This window comes from Siniperca chuatsi, linkage group LG16, assembly GCF_020085105.1.
Source record: "Siniperca chuatsi isolate FFG_IHB_CAS linkage group LG16, ASM2008510v1, whole genome shotgun sequence".
Classification (NCBI taxonomy): domain Eukaryota; kingdom Metazoa; phylum Chordata; class Actinopteri; order Centrarchiformes; family Sinipercidae; genus Siniperca; species Siniperca chuatsi.
Genome location: NC_058057.1, coordinates 23,881,082 through 23,900,514, shown reverse-complemented (window position 1 = coordinate 23,900,514; position 19,433 = coordinate 23,881,082). Strand labels below are relative to the sequence as shown.

Here is a 19,433-nt window from a genome sequence, read left to right as displayed (position 1 = left end):
TGGATATTATTGTGTGGCAGTTGTGTTAGCCTGTTTATGGGTTAATTTTAAGCTCAACAAGACCTTTACCTGCTTAAATAAAGGAAAAGAAAGAAAGAAAATGTCAGAAAATAGTGAAAAAATGCCTATTACAATACTAAAGCCAAATATGACATTATTAAGAAATCATATTATAAGACCAACAGTCCAAAATCAAAAAACAATATTAACAGATCAAAGCTCAAATTATCACAATTATGCAGCTTGAACTAGATAATGTTTGGCAGTTTTGCTTAGTGAATGATTTGAATGATTAATCGATTATCAAGATTATTGAATGTTGTTGAATCTTCTGTAGATCTACTAATCCTTTAATTAACTAATTGCTTGAGCACTACACCACACTAATCAAAATAATCTATCAACTTTGAAGATTTTTCCATTAAAATGTTTTTTTTAGATGCATCCTCATTGGACATTTCACTATGGTGTTTGTATTTAATTTGGCATGGTGTACCATGAGTCTTGTTTTAACCATAACCATCACCATAACATAACCAAAAGTCATGACTGTAAATTCAGTCAAAAAATGTAAAAGTGTAAGCCTGTAATGTAAACATAATGTGAATGTGATGTTAATTAGGGTTTAAATTTTAAATTCAGCATAAACTTTAACAGAAATCATTTTTAAATGGGCTGGCAAGTATCATGTTTGCATTTCAGATAATTTTATTAAATTAGACAGACAGACAATTAAAGTAGACAGCCAATGTTCATATAATAAAGATTTAACCTCCAGCTCATGATAAACCAGGACATCTCTGACCTTTTATTTATGGAGGAGAAGGCGGAAGTGAGATTAGACACGTGTTGCAGCATCCTGAGTAACTTGACAGCTCGCACACATGAGGCGGCACAAAAGGTAGGCAATAGTCATGAATGTGAGTGAGTTAACGTTAGTCATAAAGATGTCACCAACTAACCGGTGTTTTCAGTCACTGAGGATAATTTGAGATAGACTCGACCATGATGGACGCTGACAGTTAGGCCGAACTATGAAGTTAGCTTCAGCATCGTCTAGCGTTAGCATACAATTCGTTAACGATGTTAGCGCTTTGCTAGTTTCACTGCCGCTTTATCCTGCTGAATGTCAACTTGCACCGCCATGAAAAAGTCTGCTGAGTCACTTTTGGTTAGTACGGACATCCTCTTGTACCCTGTGGATTTAGGGAAACGACAGTTTCAAATTTCTAAATTTGAAATTGTATCTTTGGCTCGGTAATATAACTCAGGTTTAAGCTAGCTACGTTAGCTAGGTTGCTAACATCATCTAGCAGATCTAAGCTAGGCGCCATTTTTTACATTTTCATGATGTTTAAATCAAGCCAATCTACCAAAATTAATAAAATATTATTTCTTTTAATGCTTTGAATATGTTTATTGTTAATGGATAATGGTATGGATCAGGCAGGGTACTCCTAACTCACTCATATCAGTGCCGCCAATAACGATAAATCCAGATCCACAAACATTTGTTAGATGTTAAATATAGCCAATATCAATAGAAAATCACAAAAACAAAGCACAAATGTAACTATTCACCAGATATGCTTTTCTTTATGGTGGTCTTCTATAAGACCTAATCCTGGGTAATGTTTGACCTCATATTTCATTTGTGCATGTGCCCCAAATACAAAATGTAGCTACATCTGAGTTTAAGTACAAGTGTCAGATAGTCACTACCATTATTCCATTATTATTTTTTATAATGTGGCTGAGGGTATGTGTTCTCTATACAACGACCGGCCTTTGTTGTAGCCTACGTTATGCACAGCTTGCCTTAGCACATCTTTTTGAAGTCATCTGAAATTATAATCTATTCTAGACCATAGATCTTTTTACTCTCACCAAGATGTTGGTGCTGTGTAAAGTCAAGTCAGTTTTATTTGTATAGCCCAAAATCACAAATTTACCTGAAAGTGGTTTACAGTACGTTCAACATATGGCACCCTGTATCCTTAGACCCTCAATTTAGATAAGGTAAAACTTTACACAAAAAAACCCCCTTAACAGGAAAAGTAAATAAATAAAATGAAAGTAATGTGTCAAACTTGAGCTATGTCTAGTTAAGGGTATACAGGCTTAGTAAATGCTATTTATTTTTTATTACAGCGAGTACATTTAATTGTCTCCAACATTGTTCCTTCAGGTTCTGTTTAGGATATGACAGTTACTGATGCTGCTGCCATGCAGTCAGTGCTGAGCTCCGAACATCAAAAGTAAGTAAAACAATGTGGGAAAGTGATGCTGGCATGTTATTTGTACTATAATGTATCATATTGGTTCTATCAAGTTAACAGCTAAACAATTGGATAAAGTTATGATTTCGTAGTCAATTACTTTCCAGATTCAGGATTCAGTGGAATATGCTTTAGTGGAGCACCAAATCTGGCACCAAATACAACAGAATTATTTGGCCTCCCAATTAAATGTGAAATTATTCTCTTTTATGTTAGTTTTATTTTCTTCTTTAAAACTCAAATGTTTTTCAGCAATTTTTTAACCTGGTCAACAGAATGTGAAGAAGTAATGGTGCTGACGTCATGTCAAACACATATATGTATTGTGTTGCAGAGATATTTACTGAAATTAGCATGCTAACCAGCTAGCCACGGACCCGTTCCGGCCCAGAATGTGTTGTAATACCACTTGTACCTCGAGAGGCGATACTCCGATAGTATAGCTCAGGTAGTTCCAGCTGGGAGATGTGTGCGAGTTTGTTACGTTACACAAGCTCTCTTTAGTCTAATAAATAAACAAAATAAACTCACAAAACTTCAAGAAAGGAAATATGCTATAAATTACCTCGGTACTGTATTCCCTGTCATCAAACTGGCCCCCGTTGAGCTTTGAGGCTGTGTTCAGTCCCGGTCTGGCCGTGTTCACTGGGAAGCTGCTGATCCTGGTCCGTTTCCCGCTTGCCCGACTCCGGTTCTGGTTGTCAGTCAGCTAATAGCACCATAACTAAGTTAGCTGCACAGCAAACTGAGCTACTAGCTAAAGGCACCTTGCAGCAGTTATGACCTGATATGTGACATGCTGCCCCCTATTGATTTGCAGTATAAATTTGACAGGTGGAGAGTAGTCTCAGTTCTTACATATTGCCCCTTTTTAATGTAGAAGGAGGCTTGATTTTTATTATCAAAAGTAAAAATGCAGTGGGGAAACACAAAGCCATTTTTCCATCCAAGCATTTTAAAGCAAATTATTTAGAAAGCTGGATGGAAGCAACAAAATTTGACGAAACTTCCACAGTATTGCCAAAAAAGTTTTGTACTCGCTTGAGGTAATAATTTCTAAGGTAATCTTAAGGTAATAATTGCGACAGGCCTAGTGATGAAGAAAAATGATGGTGAATACTATAGGGATTGATGAATGGGGGAGTTATTTCGGACACAGCATGGGCTTCATTTTGCTCCACACACCAGGCTCTGAAATAGGTCTTACAATGGACAGCTCCTGATGCTTAAATAAATGAAGTCATAATGTCACCAAATGATTAACACTTTTTGAATGTTTAAAAATATAAGTCACTTAAATTTGCAGGTCTCAGAATTCTGGTCCATCTGCACCTTGTGCCCTTTGGCCAGTGGACCTCAAGTTAACGCACTTGGACTGGAACCCTGAAGCAACCCTGATACACTTCCAGGGACAGTACCTTACCATATGTGAACTTGACTATAACATCTTGCAAGGAGAACTACAGAACTTACCTAAGACTAAAGCTGCAGTGGATATTGGAGAGTTTTGCCTCGTAGAAGATTTGACTTCAGCCCGCTGGTACAGGGGAAGAGTTCAGAATCGAAAAGAGGACTTGTTTGATGTTTTCCTCATAGATCACGGTAATGTCTTGAGTGTCAACATCGACCACATTTCTTCGTGTTCAAACGACCTGTTCATCCTGCCTCCCAAGATAGTTTGCGGCTTTCTTGCAAATATACTGCTGCTTCAAGGTTTTCATTCTGTAGTAGAGCAGTACTTCTCAAACCTGATTGGAAGAAATGTCACAGGTTACATCCAAGCCCTCCTGCCTCACAAAGTGCTCTTATTGGAAGCCTCTGACATCAACATCGACCTTGTTAGACATGGGTTCGGGAGGCATGTGGACACAGATACTTTCCTCCTCTTGGTTGAGATGCTCACAGAAGTGCCGCTCAAACAAAACATAGAGCCAGTTCCTGACTTACTCATTGAAAAGCCAAGGGGACAAGAATTTTGCTTCAAACCATCTGGTTTGCAGGGATACGAAGACATTCTGTCATTCTGTGGGCCTAGATTGAGTTGTGGGACACATGCTAAAGTGCGTGTAACTGCTGCTGTCAACCCCGGGCTGTTTTACTGTCAGAGGGTCAGTATGGAAACAGATCTTTGGGAAATGTCAAAGAAGCTGGCTGCAGTTTGTGAGGACAGAACTAAAGAACGCAATCAGAAGACTCCAGAAAACCTGGGCTTACTGTGCTCAGTTAAAGGCAAAGATGGGAAATGGTACAGAGGCTTTGTGCAGTTTCTCCCAGTCAACGCTCAAGTTAGAGTTTTGTTCATTGACTACGGATTCTTTGAAACGGTCAAAGTTGACAACGTCCACAGGTTGACACCTGATTTCTATTCAACACCCATCATGGCGTTCCCATGCTCGCTCTCCTTCCTGAGTGATCAGGATGAGGCGGTCAAAACACAGCAGTTGAGTTTTCTCAAGGCAGGCTTGCTTGGAAGAGTGTTAGATGTGGAAATCAGAAGTTTTGACGAAGGACAGCATCTGTACTCTATCACAGTAATTGGTGTTGAAGATAATCATGTGAAGGAACCGGAGCCCATTCAAGAGCTTCCAAGAAAGAAGGTTTTTGAGGCAGAAGAATTGTCATCTCAAGGTGGCTATTTATACTATGAGACAATCATCGGCAAAGCATTAGGTAAAACCCTGGAAGAAGAAGAAGAGGTGAAGGTAGACTCTGTCTTTGTGGGCTATGTTGAGCATGTCCGGAATCCAAACCACTTATGGATCAGAACACAAAAACGCAACAAAGAGTTCGAAGAAATGATGACAAAAATGGCAGATCACTTCAGTCAAGTGAATCTGGATGAAGATGTACTGTTGAATCCTGAGCTTGGGACACTGTGCTGTGCAGTTTATGAGGAAGACATGCATTTCTACAGGGGTGTAGTGACAGACATTCTTGAGCATGGAGCTGAAGTTCTTTTTATCGATTTTGGGAACATTGAGAAAGTGCCACACATGTTGATCAAGAAGATACCCGAGACATTTGCCAGCAAATCAGCGTTTGCCTTCTGTTGTTCTCTTAATGTTTTTCCTTTGGATGAAGTCTGGACCAGTGCTACCTCTGACTTTTTCAGACGAGCTGTGTCAAACAAAGCCCTGCTAGTCCATGTTGTTCAGATGAGAAAAAACAAATTTGTTGTTGATCTCTATGAGATGGGAAGTGACAACAAGCAAAGTATCACTGAGATCTTAATCTCTTCCAAACAAGCGGAATGCTGGAACAACATTCCTATAGAGCCTGTGGTGCAAAATAACACAGATGTTACAGAAAAAACAAGGTGCCTAAGATATAGTGTGACATCAGACATCAATGGGAATACAGAGCAATTGGAAGATTGTGAGGAGAAAGAGAAAACATGCAAAAATGAAATGGAGAAGGCCCAAGCCCCTGCTAACTTCAGAGTGTTACGCATCAAGCCTGGGTGTGAGTTTGCAGTGTGTTGCTCTTACATCAGCTCTCCATCAGATTTCTGGTGCCAGCCTCTAGATAAGGTTCCAGCTATGGAGGAACTGATGGATAAAGTTCAGCAATATTACTCCACTCACACAGTCCCCCTCCAGTCAGGGGATTCATGTTGTGTCGCCAAGTCACCTCAAGATGGAAGATGGTACAGGGCCTTCATCAAAGAAAGACAGAGAGGTCATGCTAGAGTGATGTTGGTTGACTATGGCTATACCATTCAAATCAAGGAGCACAATCTTCAGGCAATAATGCCAGAATATGTTTATTTGGAAGGACAAGCTTTCAGGTGCAGCCTTTACAACCTGATTGAACCTGCTGACCCCAAGAACTGCGGGAATTGGAGTCCGGAGGTGTGTAACTCGCTGAAATATTTTGTCCTCGACAGCACCGGTGGTCTAAGATGTAAAGTTGTCTCTCAGTGGAATGTGAAAAACAAAGGACTGTGCAATGTTGTGGACCTCGTCAACACTCAAACCCAACAGAGCCTAACAAAATTGCTCTTGGAACAGGGCCTGGCAAGAGAAGCGACAATCTCAACAAAGCAACTGTCAACAGCGTTTCCTGAGTCTTTTGTCTACTCGTCATATGATCTAAGTCCTGGAAATAAAGAACAAGTCTACATCACTCATGTTAGCAGTCAGTGGGAAGTCTACTGCCAGCTTGACAGAAACACTGAAATCACAGAAGAGCTTGAAAAGAAAATCTCAGAGGAGAGTGAGAAAATGATGCAAGCCAGTATGAGAGCTGTTTTGAAGAAGCTGTGCCTTGCAAAATACTTTGATGGCAAATGGTACAGAGGCTTGGCGCATCCTGTTCAGTCGCCTCTGCATCTCGGTGTATTTTTTGTGGATTATGGAAACACAAACATATCAGAGAAAACCCACGTCATGTTTATCCCCAGAGACTCTACTGATTTGTTGTACACACCCATGCAGGCTGTGAGATTTAGCCTTGCTTCAGTGTCCAAGGAAGAGCTCTATGCAGATGTCAAAGAATGGCTTAATGGTGCAATCCTCAACAAGCAAGTGAGAGCCGTCATAGTTGGAAAGGCCGAAGATGGTTCATTTGATGTTGAACTGTTTGATGGAGATGTTAACATCAATGAGAAGGTAAAGGAGCTCATTCTTAGTCTTTCACCTAAACCAAAGACAGTTGTGAGTTTTGACACGAGCAGCACAAAGACAAAGCATAAAACTCTCAAAACAAGAAACACAAAGACTTCAGTTTGGTGCAAGAGTCCACGTAAAGGGCAGTCTTCGAGTTCTCCGACATTGAATGCCCACAGAGGCACTCAAGTTGGGAGAGCATCCTGCAAAAAAGAAAACACAAAAAACTATGTTCATGGGAAAACTCAGAACAATAACACAAAAGTAAAACAACAAAATGAAGACAATACAAAGAGCTGTGTCCCTATAAAATCTCAGAAAAACTCTCAAGTAAAACAACAAAAAGAGAACTGTGATACAAACACAAAGTCAGAGCAACCCCAGTATACAGAGGAAACGGATGTCCCTCAGCTCTCACGTTTGCCCGACATGAAAGTGAGCGCAGGTTTCAGGGCAAAGTGTTTTGTCTCCCACATCGACTCGGTCAAGAGTTTTTTCCTTCAACTGTCAGAGGATGAACCTGCCATCTTAAAAATGGGTGAAGATCTCAACTCAGGTATGTTTAGAGATTCCTTGAAGACTACTACATCTTTGAGAATCAATGACCTTGTTCTGGCTGAGTATGAGGAAGACAGCGCTCTGTATCGTTCTGCTGTGAAGGACTATGAAGGAAGTTCCTGTTTCAAAGTTGAGTTTGTGGACTATGGAAACTCAGCAGTCATGGGGAAGGAGAAGATTTACTCCATACCAAAGGAGTATCTCTCTCAGCCGAGATTTAGCATAGCATGCTCCCTGTCGGATACAAGCAGATACAAAAATGATGCTTCTTTCACTGATGCTGTAATGGAGAAGCCACTCATGGTTGATTTTGTCCGTCAATATGGAACTCATTGGGAAGTCAAGGTTGAGATTCTTGATGGAGCAGTTGGTCTTCCAGCAGCACTTGAAGCAGCTGTTAATAGTAGCACTGAAACTGATGAGCAGGCTCCTGCAAGTTCAACTGAAATAGAAGAGAAAGTGAGATCCTGTCAACAGAACTACCTGAAAAAAGAAGTGAGCGAGAATGAAATGACTAAATCCAAAAGGTTGATTCCTACAGTTGATGGTGAAAACATCATGCTGAAACCACGTCCTGACACACTGTCACCCAAACTGAAGGTAATAACCTGCTTGCACCATAGAAGAACACCCATAAGAAACAAGGGTGATTCTAAGAAGAATCAAAGGAAAACCGTGAAATCCTCTGTCAAAGCGAAGAGTAATTGTGCAGATGCAATCATACTTACAACTATTCGTGCTAGAGACGCGGAGAATGGTACAGTTCTGTCGGTCCTGAGTAACGGCAATTTTTACATCAGACTAAATAAGACCAGTGAACTGCTTGCTGCATTGGAATGTCGCATAGCTGACCTATACAAGTGCGAGATGGTAGCTGAAGAGGATGTCAAACAAGGCCTTAAGTGCTTAGTTCAGGTACACAAGGACAAGCAGTGGCACAGGGCTGTTGTTCAACATGTAGGCCTGGGAAAATGCCTGGTCCTCTTTGTGGATCATGGAATAACAGAAGTAATTCCAAGTGGCTCAATCCGACGACAGCATAGCAACCTGACAAAAATCCCGTACCTTGCTGTTTTGTGTAAGATGAACTGCCTTGGGTTCAGTGAGGGAGAGGGTGCTCACAAATTTTGGTGCGAAACTCTCAAACCAATGATAGGAAAAGAAGTCAAGCTGGTATTTGTGTGTTATTCAGAAGCTGATAAACTTTGGATGGTTGAAATAGTCATAAATGGACTGTTCCTCGTTCGTCAAATCACGACCTCACTGCAGCAGAATGAAGAGATGATCCTGTCACCCGCTGAAACCCGAAATGAGGAAGCGGAAGGAAAATCCAACTTGGACACAAGCCTTCCTCAGCAACTTATCGTTGCTCCTATTGATATGGACAAAGTGTATTCTGGCTTTGCTGCTGCAGTGACGACTCCCTTCGAGTTTTGCGTTGTTCTGGAGGACTTGATTCTCGTCATGAACAAAGTGTCCATAATGTTGGATGATCTCCCTGGGCAGATGTCTCCTCTTCCTGAAGCCCACCTCATCCCTGGCACCTGCTGCCTATTGAAATCAGACACCAAGAACAAGTGGTGCAGGGCTGAAATCGTACACGCCGACACCACAGCAGTCCTAAACCTGGTGGATTATGGGCATTATGAATGTATGCCATACGAAGATTGCTCTAAACTGAAGAGGCTCCCAGAGGAGATAACGAACCTCCCAAAAGTGACTTACCCCTGCATCCTGAGAGGGGTGAAGCCAGTTAGAGTGGATGGACAGTGGACCGATGAAGCAGCAGTCTTCTTCCAGCAATGTTTGTACCAGAAGAACCTTCAGGTCTTCTTCAGAGAGTTTGTGTCAAACACACACTGGAAGGTGGACATTCTGGCTGATGGCGTCCATGTTGCGAAGGAGCTGGTGGATGCTGGACACGCCAATTATATAGACATCATGCTAGGACTGAGGTATGCTTCTATCACTTTGTCTTGAATACAGTTTTATTGAAGCAGCTTTTAGTCAGGCTTTCAGCTCTTATTTTTCACCACTTTGGTTTTTTTTTTACAATTAATTTGAATTATATATAAAACACTACTTTTAGAAGTGAAGCAGTGTAAATTGAAAACAAATTTGATTTATTAATAGTCATTGCTAGGGCTCAATAATAATAATAATAATAATAAAGTCATTTGAATTTTAAAAAATAGGATAAAACCTGAATAAAAATGTGGTTAAAATTTTATGAAAAATGTTGTAGTTCTCCAGTGTGTTACCCTCCATTTTTCTCTTTAGTTTTTATTACCAAAAGCATATTATGGGCTCTCCTTGCCATCAGATGACACTGTTAACTGTAAACTTGAACAATCACTTCTTGCAACAGGAAGAAAATGTTTTGATGCTTTGGAAATCAGTTTAACCTTATTAACTCTTTATAATCAGGGTATATTTCAGCAAAAATCCGTAATGTCAGAAAAATATCAGTTTTGCTGCGAAGACAGGAAAAAGAAAAATGTGTGCACACTTTCAAGCTAAATACATAAAACTTCCCCATATTTCTGATACATTCAGGTTCCAGGAACAGCGCCCCTGTAAAGCTGCTCTTCATAGCCCTGACGGTGAGGAAGAGTGTGGCCTGGAAGAAGAAGGCTCTGACCGGAAGTCAGATTTTTCTTTTGAGTCTACTGATGAAGCAGAGGGGAAGATGCCACCATCTAGTCAATGTAAGAAAATAAAACTTTTAACTCATTTTGTGTATTGCCATCAAGTGAAAGTGTATGTTGATCACTGCAGACTGCTGCATTTTTGCTGCCAACATTTACTAGCCAGTTGGCTTTCATTCATTTAAAAATTTAGGTTGGCTTCTGTCCTAGTGAATATTTAGTCGTTCATTTTTCCTTTTTGTAAATGTAGCATTATTGTTGCATGGACATGGTATCTCCAGGGTGGTACATTCACATGCTAGTGGGAAGACATCCAACATTTAAGAGGTGGTTACCAAAAAGCATTGCATTCAGTTTTTGTTTGTTTGTTTAAATTTACAATATACCTAAACTCATATCTTATACAGACAACCAATCAAACAAGTCCAAAAAACAAGCAAACACATAAACAAAACAAACAACAAAAAAACAATACAAATTGGTAACATTTCCTTTCTCTAGGTCTTCAGGACATGGTTGCAAAGAAGGGTGACCATATAGAATTATACTTATCTAGAGAACATATATTAATGTAAATGACTTTTTCAAGTTTAGATATTTTCAACAGTGTATCAGTCCAGTCTTGAATGGATGAAGCGACACTATCTCTCAATTTACAAAAAAATCTACATTTTGGTATTAGCAAAAACTATAGACACGTATTATGTTGTTGATTAGGCAGTCTAGACCAGACCCCATTATTCAAAGTACGGGATCGGGCTTAATACAAACTTTTGTCACAACACAGATTTTCTGAAATACATGAACACAAAACATTTGAACAGTAACACATTACCCCAATAACATATGTAGGTATGACCCTTTATTGAATTAGTATTTCCAGCAAGTGCTGTCTGGCCTTAACCCAACCCACCACAACCCTACTGGGACTCCAATAATACTGGTGTAATGTTTTGAGGTGAGATACACTTCTCCAGGCCGTGTTCCATTTATCATTAATAATACTACAGCTCAGATCCATACTCCAAGCCCTTTTCAAATCTGTAAAATCAGAGGATATCTCAATTAAACACAAAAACTGTCTATAAAGAAATGTATTAAATCTAAAACTCACCAGCGTGATTTGGCAGTAACATAGTAATTAAAAGTATGGTCCTCTCACTTTGTTTTGTTCTCTTGTGTTGCAGGTTTTCTGATGTGAAGGCAGTCTGGATTTATTTTGTCGCTAAAATGAGCAGCGAGGCCCTGCAGCAAGTTTACTGGATGCAGCGATTCCCTATCACCCACCGTCAGATTAATCCAAGTGAGATGCATGGAGTCTCAGCACTTTGAGTGTGAGAGCTGCTCCAGAACCACATTCACAAAAATGTTACACTTCAAATTACCAACCATTTAATTTACCTTAAAACGTTATTATGTAAACTTAGTTGTATTTATTTTGTTTGACTTAGTTTGAGTACCTTTTTTGAGGATTTGTTCAGCAGCACCATGTTATTTTACTTAGAAGCAGGAAATCTTAGTTAGTGAACAGTATTATGATTTAAATTGGGTGCTCTCCTCATAGAGGGTCTTTATATTAATAAGGTACATATGTTTTTCATTTTTGTATCTATTTTAAACTGTTCAAAGAGTGCTTTTTGTTTAAAGAAAAAAGGTTGGACAATATGAACCGCAGTGTTTGTTTTGAGGAGGTGAACTAAATATAAAGTAGCCATGCAAATATTTTGTTTAATTTAAAATGTTATGTTTTATAGGAGATTTGTAAATAATAATAATAATACTTTGTTAATTTTGAGTTTTAGTAACCTTTGACAAGAAATAATTTTTCCAGATTAAAACTGATCCTAACAAAACTGATCCAGTTACAAACCAAACTGTCAGTGCTTATTACAGTTTGGTTTGAACTTTACAATTAGTGCGATGTTCTATTGACTAATAGGGGGACATAGGTTCATCAGGGGTGTGGGAAAACTGAAGTAAAGAAAGTTTACACACACAGGTAAAGGGTAAGTGTCACAGGTAATGCTAAAACCACAAATCCTGAATGACCTCTACAGAAATTCTAGTTCATGCTCCACCACTGGAGTGCGCTGTTGAGTCAGGATTGTTTGTTCATAGGAAGTCCTGTACCTGGGACTACTGTTGGATGCTGGATCATGCATCCGTAACCATTCAACCAGTATTAAGTGGTGTCTGTTGACATTGGAGTTTTACTTATGTATTCAGTGAATGGGAAACTAACTTTACAGTATGTGAGGTACAGTAATGGCTGTCAAACCAGTGATAAATCCAAATCACCAGAGCTGTTTATACTTGTTCTGTGAAAGTGTAAATGACAAGACCTCGCTGTCTGTGTTTTTTCTGTGAATGGAGGGATCACAAACCAAACCACCTGTCCCTAAAATTCATCTTTGAAGAGCTTGCAGGTGTTTTTAATACAAATTCTGCACTGTTTTTCAGTTCACTTGTGCTGCAGATTATTAAACTAATTATTTAACTAATTTAAAGCTAACAAAGTAATACATTTTTTTCATAACAAAAATCTTACCAGGAAAGGATTTTTAGATTAAAGGTCAAAAATGTATTTCATAATATTTGTTGTGAAAAAGAGTAGAGGCCAGAAAACATTGTCAAAACAAAATCATCAATGTAGTAAGGGGATTGACAAAATGTTTTTAAGTCAGTGCAGAGAATTAGCACCAGATACGTCACTGGCAGATAATAATAGTTAAGGTCAGTTGCATAAATCTGTTATTCAGGTTTAGATAAAGAAATATTACTGTCAGAAGTGGGATTCGAACCCACGCCTCCAGAGGAGACTGCGACCTGAACGCAGCGCCTTAGACCGCTCGGCCATCCTGACACATGTGTCACATCCCAGAAACTTCTATACTATAGGGCGAGGGGATTTTTCCCCAATATGTTATTACAGAAGCAAATCCTAACTAACTTATCTAACTTATCTAAGGTTAGAAAATCCTAAATACTCAATCCATTTATCAACTTTTATGTCTGTTACCGTTGGTTTTTCTCATTGAAATATACTGAAACATAAACATACAAAAAATGGAGCAAAAACAACAGGCACTTAACTTCATAGAGGTGTTGATAACATCTGTAGGCTAGAGAAATCCAAACATGTTCATTTGGGGAAATTTACAACAACGCAACTCGATAAAAGAGAGTGGGTGGGCTAAGATAGCAGACACAGTCTTGCCGCATCCGGCATCCAACGGAGTGTTGATGCTTTCAAAAAGAAAATAAGTACACTCTTAAGTGATACGAAGAGGAAGGCAGCTCTTATGTCCAAAGAGCAGAAGAAAACCGGTGGTGGCTCCTCATGTGTTCCTTCACTGACCCCTGCAGAAACCCATGGGAAAAGTGAATTATGAAGGTAATAAAGACTGAGGGTTAACATTATCATGTTTTTCATATTTTCTTGTCTTTACCGATCTCCTCATATCTTACACTTTGTATTAGGATACTTTTGTTACATATAGCTTTTACATTGTTATATTATGATACATTATCTATCGTTACATATAGTCTTTACAACATTACATATTCATACAGGCATTCCCGGTGGATATGAAGTTGACCTATGGGTGGACAGTGTCCACCCATAGGTCAACAGTTTGTCGACATATAGCAACTATCCAGCTGTCAGACCTGGCTGACAAAGAGGTGGTTTTGGAGGAACTGAGTAGTCCTCAGTCACCAGCTGTGGTCATGTTGACTCCACCCCCTGGTGGTTAAAACGATAATAACTACTACTAATAATAATCCATATGAATTTAATTCAGCCAGATTGTTCTATATCCTCCATGTGATGTATAGCTTAGGCTTATTATCTGTTTTATACAGTATATGCTTATTATTAGCCTAATTATAATGGAAGCCATCCAGCATGACATCCTGGCTGGAGACAAAGAAAGAGAAACTGGAGCTGACCAAGGAGATAAATTTAATGAAAGTCTGCTTGAATTGCATTATAACATTAATGATTTCCTCATGTTTGATTATAAATTAAAAAAAAAAACCTTAATAGGTGACATGACATTTTCAGTGGATTCCTGTTCAGGATGACCCTAACTATATACATGTCAAAATGACAAGTTAAAAATTGGCTTATACTACCCCTTAATACTGCATGTCTGTTTGATCTTTAAAACATTCTACTGCAGAGGTGGGGGGTGTGTAACACCTTGTTTATTTTGGGTTTATATATGTGTGTGTGTGTGTGTGTGTGTCTTTCTATGTTTGTATGTATGTGTGTGTTTGAAAGTGTATGTATGTATGTCTTTCTATGTATGTGTGCATGTCTTTCTATGTATGTATATGTATGTATTTGTGTATATATGTGTCTATGTATGTCTATGTATGTATGTACAGTGGCAAGGAAAAGTATGTGAACCTTTTGGAATTTCATGGTTTTCTGAATAAATTTGTCATAAAATGTGATCTGATCTGCATAATGTGTCTAAAAATAATTACACAAAAAAATTCTGATCTTTCATGTCTTTATTGAACACAGTCATTCAACATTCAAAATGGCAGTGGAAAAAATGAACCCTTAGAATGAATAACTGGTTGACCCCCCCCCCCCAACTTGCTCCGGTGTTTTGGGTCATTGTCCTGTTGCATCACCCACCTTCTACACAGTTTAAGCTGACATACAGACATCTTTACATTATCCTGAAGAATTGTCTGATATACTCTGGAATTCATCTTCCCCTCAATAATTGCAAGCTGGCCAGGCCCTGATGCAGCAAAGCAAGCCCAAATCATGATGTTTCCTCCACCATACTTTACAGTTGGGATGATGTTCATGATGAAATGCCGTGCCCTTTCTATGCCAGATGTAGTGCTGTGTGTTTTTTCCAAATAGTTCAATCTTAGTTTCATCAGTCCACAAAACATTTTGCCAATACCGCTGTGGAGTGTCAATGTGCTCTTCTGCAAACTTCAGGTTTGCAGCAATGTTCTTTTTAGTAAGCAGTGGCTTCCTTCGTGGTTTCCTGCCGTGGATACCCTGCTTGCTCAGTGTTTTACATATTGTAGACTCATGAACAGAGATGTTAGCAATTTCCAATGATGCCTTTTAATCTTTGGCTGTCATTTGGGGTTGTTTCTTTACCTCATTGATAAGTCTTCATTGTGCTCTTGGTGTCATTTTGAATGGGCATCCACTTCTTGGTAGAGTAGCAACAGTCTCAAAGCGTCTCCATTTGTAGATTGTTTGCCTAACTGTAGACTGGTGAATTTCTAAAGTCTTTAAAAATAACTTTGTAACCCTTTCCAGCTTTATGTAAAGCAACAATTCTTGATCGTAGCTCCTCTGAAAGCTCTTTTTGGCGAGGCATGGCTCACATAAGCGTGTTCTTCTTGTGCAGAGCAAACTCCAAATGTTTGAGGGGGTTTTTTTGAGTCAAAGTAGCTGTAGTCCACACCTCCAAACGTATTATCTTAAAAAGACTCCAGGTGTGCTAAAACCTGACTCCAATTAGCTTTTCTGATGTCATTAACTCAAGTGTTCACTTACTTTTTCCACTGCCATTTTGAATGTTGAATGTGTTCAATAAAGACATGAAAGATCAGAAGTTTTTTGTGTAATTATTTTTAAACACATTATGTTTGTCAATACCCTTGACTTGGATGAAGATCAGATCACATTTTATGACAAATTTATTCAGAAAACCATGAAATTCCAAAAGGTTCACATATTTTTCCTTGCCACTGTATGTATGCATGTATGTATGTATGTATGTCTTTCTATGTATATATTTGTATGTATGTATGTCTTTCTATGTATGTATGTATGGCTCCTTGTTGGAACTCCCTGAGTTTTTATCCAGTCTTGTGTTAAATTATGATAGAATTCTTCTTTGTGGTGATTTTAATATTCATTTTGATGACTCCTCTAATGCCCTTGCTGCTGATTTTTTTTAAATATCACTAATTCTTAACTTTCAACAACATGTGTCTGGCCAAACTCATTCCCGTGGCCACACCTTAGACCTAGTCTTGAGTCTGGGCCTGAAAACCCCATCTGTGGAAATCAGGGACATGTCTGTATCTGATCACCTATGCATTGTTTTTAACCGTGAATTAGAGGCTGCTAGTACTGTCTTATCCCACTCTAAGTACACACGCGTCCTTAATGAGTATAGTGTCATAAAATTCTGTACACTGTTCAATCCTCCTGGCAGCGTGTTTCCCAATCCCTCAAACACCAACGATTTGGTTGATTATTTTAACTATCTGTGTTCTTCAACCTTAGATCTCATAGCTCTGAAAAATAGACCAAACTCAAAGACTAGAAAACAGCCATGGTTAAATGACAGTATTCAAAGCTGTAAAAAGAAATGCAGAAGAGCAGAACGCAGATGGAAGAAATCAGGTCTCCAGGTCCACTTTGTGGCCATGAAAGAGTTATTACGCCTTTTATAATAGGATGGTGAAGGATGCAAGAACATGTCATTTCTCTGCACTTATTTCTGCCCATCAGCACAACCCCAGATTCCTATTTAAGATTTATTAGTGGATTAGTTAGTTAGCCCTGCCTCTCCTTGTGCCCCTGCTGAGTGTGAAAAGTTTCTTATGCACTTTGCTGGAAAGGTGGAGTTAATAAGATCTGATATCACCCCCAATCCTGCCTTTTTAGATGTGGATCACCCGCTCAGGGATTCTTTGAGCAATTTTTCTGCTGTTACTCTGCCTGAACTCGCAGACATCATGTCTCTTATGAGAGTGTCCTCCAGCCCTCTGGACAAAATCCCAACTAGGTTTTTATTGGAAGTTATGGATTGTATTGCGCCCCTTTTACAAATTATTATTATTAACAGCTCACTGTCTACTAGCTGCGTCCCTGATTTCTTTAAAACAGCTTGTGTCCAGCCAGTCCTAAAAAAAAACCTGGGCTTCATCCCACCCTCCTGGATATCGCCCAATCTCCAAATTGCCTTTTATTTCGAAGATTCTCAAAAAACTTGTATCTAAGCAGCTTCTTGCTGCTGTGGAAAACAATAATACCTTTGAAAAGTTCCAATCTGGCTTTCGTCAACACCACAGCACGGAGACAACCCTCCTCAAAGTCACCAATGACCTTTTCATGAATGCAGATGCAGGCATGTGTTCAATTCTTGTGCTGTTGGACTTAAGAGCTGCCTTTTGATACAGTAGATCATGGCATTCTTTTAGATAGACTGAGGCACTGGGTGAGCATATCTGGCACTGCACTAAACTGGTTCTCATCTTATCTGTCCAATAGGAAATTCTGTGTTAGCATTAATAACATCATGTCATCCTTCTCCCATATCAAGTACGGTGTACCTCAAGGTTCAATTTCTGGGACCAATACTGTTCTCCTTGTACATGCTTCCTTTGGTTGATGTAATCCGCAGACATGGTATTTCGTTTCATTGTTATGCGGATGACACACAGTTGTACCTCCCTGTCAAGCCCACTGACCTCCGCTGAGTTCTCTGCAGGACTGCCTGTCTGACATAAAAAATTGGATGTCGATAAATTTTCTTCAGCTCAACTCAAATAAACCTGAAATCCTTGTTATTGGGCCCCAACACATCACTAAACAAATACTGCCATCTACTGGTAACCTGTCACAACATATCAAGCCTGTTGCAAGAAATCTTGGTGTCCTGTTTGATAGCAATTTATGTTTTGAGCAACATATCAGTAAGCTTGTCCAATCATGTTTTTATCACCTCAGAAACATTGCAAAAATACGATCTATTTTTAATCTTAGTGATGCAGAAAATGTTGTATATGCTTTTATCTCCTCACGCCTTGATTATTGTAACAGCCTGTTCACTTGTCTTAATCAAAAAAATTTGACACAACTGCAGACTGTACAAAACTCAGCTGCAAGGCTGTTAACCAGGACCAAGAAGTACGACCCCATAACACCTGTTTTAGCCTCTTTACATTGGCTCCCTGTTGGTTTTAGGATTGATTTTAAGATCTTGTTGATTACTTTTAAGGCTCTTCATCGCCTGGCCCCAGATTATATTTTAGACCTTGTAATCCCTTATGAACCTTCACATAGTTTGAGATCTTCGGGCAGGGGTCTCCTGTCTGTTTCTGAGTCCAGGATGAAAATTAAGGGGGACAGAGCTTTTGCTATCAGGGCACTGAGGCTCTGGAACAACTTGCCCGAAGAAATTAGGTTGTCTGAGTCAGTGTCTTCGTTTAAGTTTCTTCTCAAAACACATTTTGATCTGAAAGCGTATCCTGATTTTACCTGAAATGGCTGTTTATTTTACTGATTATTTTATTGCTTTTGTGTATTTTATGTATTTTATTTCTTTATATTTTGTTATTTACTGTGGTATTTTATTTCTTTTGTTGTGAAGCACTTTGTACTTTGTTTTGAGAAGTGCTCTATAAATAAAGTATTATGTGTGTGTGTGTGTGTGTACATTTATGTATGTATATATGTCTATATATGCATATGTGTGTATGTATGTCTTTCTATGTATGTTTGTATGTATGTCTCTTTCTATGTATGTATGTATGTGTTTCTCTGTATGTTTGTATGTTTTTCTATGTATGTATGTATGTATGTTTCTATGTATGTATATGTGTGTATATGTATATATTTGTATGTATATGTCTATGTATGTCTATGTATGTATACATATGTGTGTATATCTTTATGTATGTGTGTGTATGTATGTACATTTATGTATGTATGTTTGTATGTCTGTATGTATATCTTTCTATGTATGTGTAAGTATGTTTCTCTGTATGTTTGTATGTCTTTCTATGTATGTGTTTCTATGTATTTCTATGTATGTCTGTATGTATGTATGTATTTATGTGTTTCTAAGCATGTATGTATGTATGTATATCTTTCTATGCATGTATGTATGTATGCATGTATGTATGTATGTGTTTCTATGCATGTATGTATGTATGTATGTGTTTCTATGCATGTATGTATGTATGTATGTGTTTCTATGCATGTATGTATGTATGTATGTATGTGTTTCTATGCATGTATGTATGTGTTTCTATGTGTGAATGTATGTATGTGTTTCTATGCATGTATGTATGTGTTTCTATGTGTGAATGTATGTATGTGTTTCTATGTGTGAATGTATGTATGTGTTTCTATGTGTGAATGTATGTATGTGTTTCTATGTATGTATGTGTTTCTATGTATGAATGTATGTATGTGTTTCTATGTATGTATGTGTTTCTATGTATGTATGTATGTATGTGTTTCTATGTATGTATGTATGTATATGTTTCTATGTATGTATGTATATGTTTCTATGTATGTATGTATGTATGTATGTGTTTCTATGTATGTATGTGTT

General features: G+C 38.5%; 1 protein-coding gene and 1 non-coding gene across 3 annotated transcripts; one reads left to right on the top strand and one right to left on the bottom strand.

The window, feature by feature from the left end:
* Positions 1–803: 803 nt before the first annotated feature.
* tdrd15 (tudor domain containing 15) lies at positions 804–12,593 on the top strand. Of its 2 annotated transcripts, none has more exons than XM_044168946.1 (5): positions 804–901; positions 2,189–2,258; positions 3,586–9,399; positions 10,001–10,152; positions 11,280–12,593. In XM_044168946.1, the coding sequence occupies exons 2-5, from the start codon at positions 2,203–2,205 to the stop codon at positions 11,291–11,293; spliced, it is 6,036 nt and encodes a 2,011-aa protein (XP_044024881.1). In that variant the 5' UTR covers positions 804–901; positions 2,189–2,202; the 3' UTR covers positions 11,294–12,593. The 2 variants fall into 2 exon arrangements, with proteins under 2 accessions (XP_044024881.1, XP_044024882.1); XM_044168947.1 differs by lacking the exon at positions 804–901 and adding an exon at positions 910–1,171.
* A 279-nt stretch (positions 12,594–12,872) lies between these two features.
* On the bottom strand, positions 12,873–12,955 carry trnal-cag. The gene has a single exon. It is a non-coding gene; the product is annotated as a tRNA-Leu (tRNA).
* Positions 12,956–19,433: the final 6,478 nt, after the last annotated feature.

Bases quoted from the DNA above. Each gene is read 5' to 3' on its own strand.
- tdrd15 (XM_044168946.1), top strand. From the start codon at position 2,203: ATGACAGTTACTGATGCTGCTGCCATGCAGTCAGTGCTGAGCTCCGAA. The intron at 2,259-3,585 runs GTAAGTAAAACA...TTAAATTTGCAG, and splicing joins CTGAGCTCCGAACATCAAAA to GTCTCAGAATTCTGGTCCAT. The intron at 9,400-10,000 runs GTATGCTTCTAT...TGATACATTCAG, and splicing joins GACATCATGCTAGGACTGAG to GTTCCAGGAACAGCGCCCCT.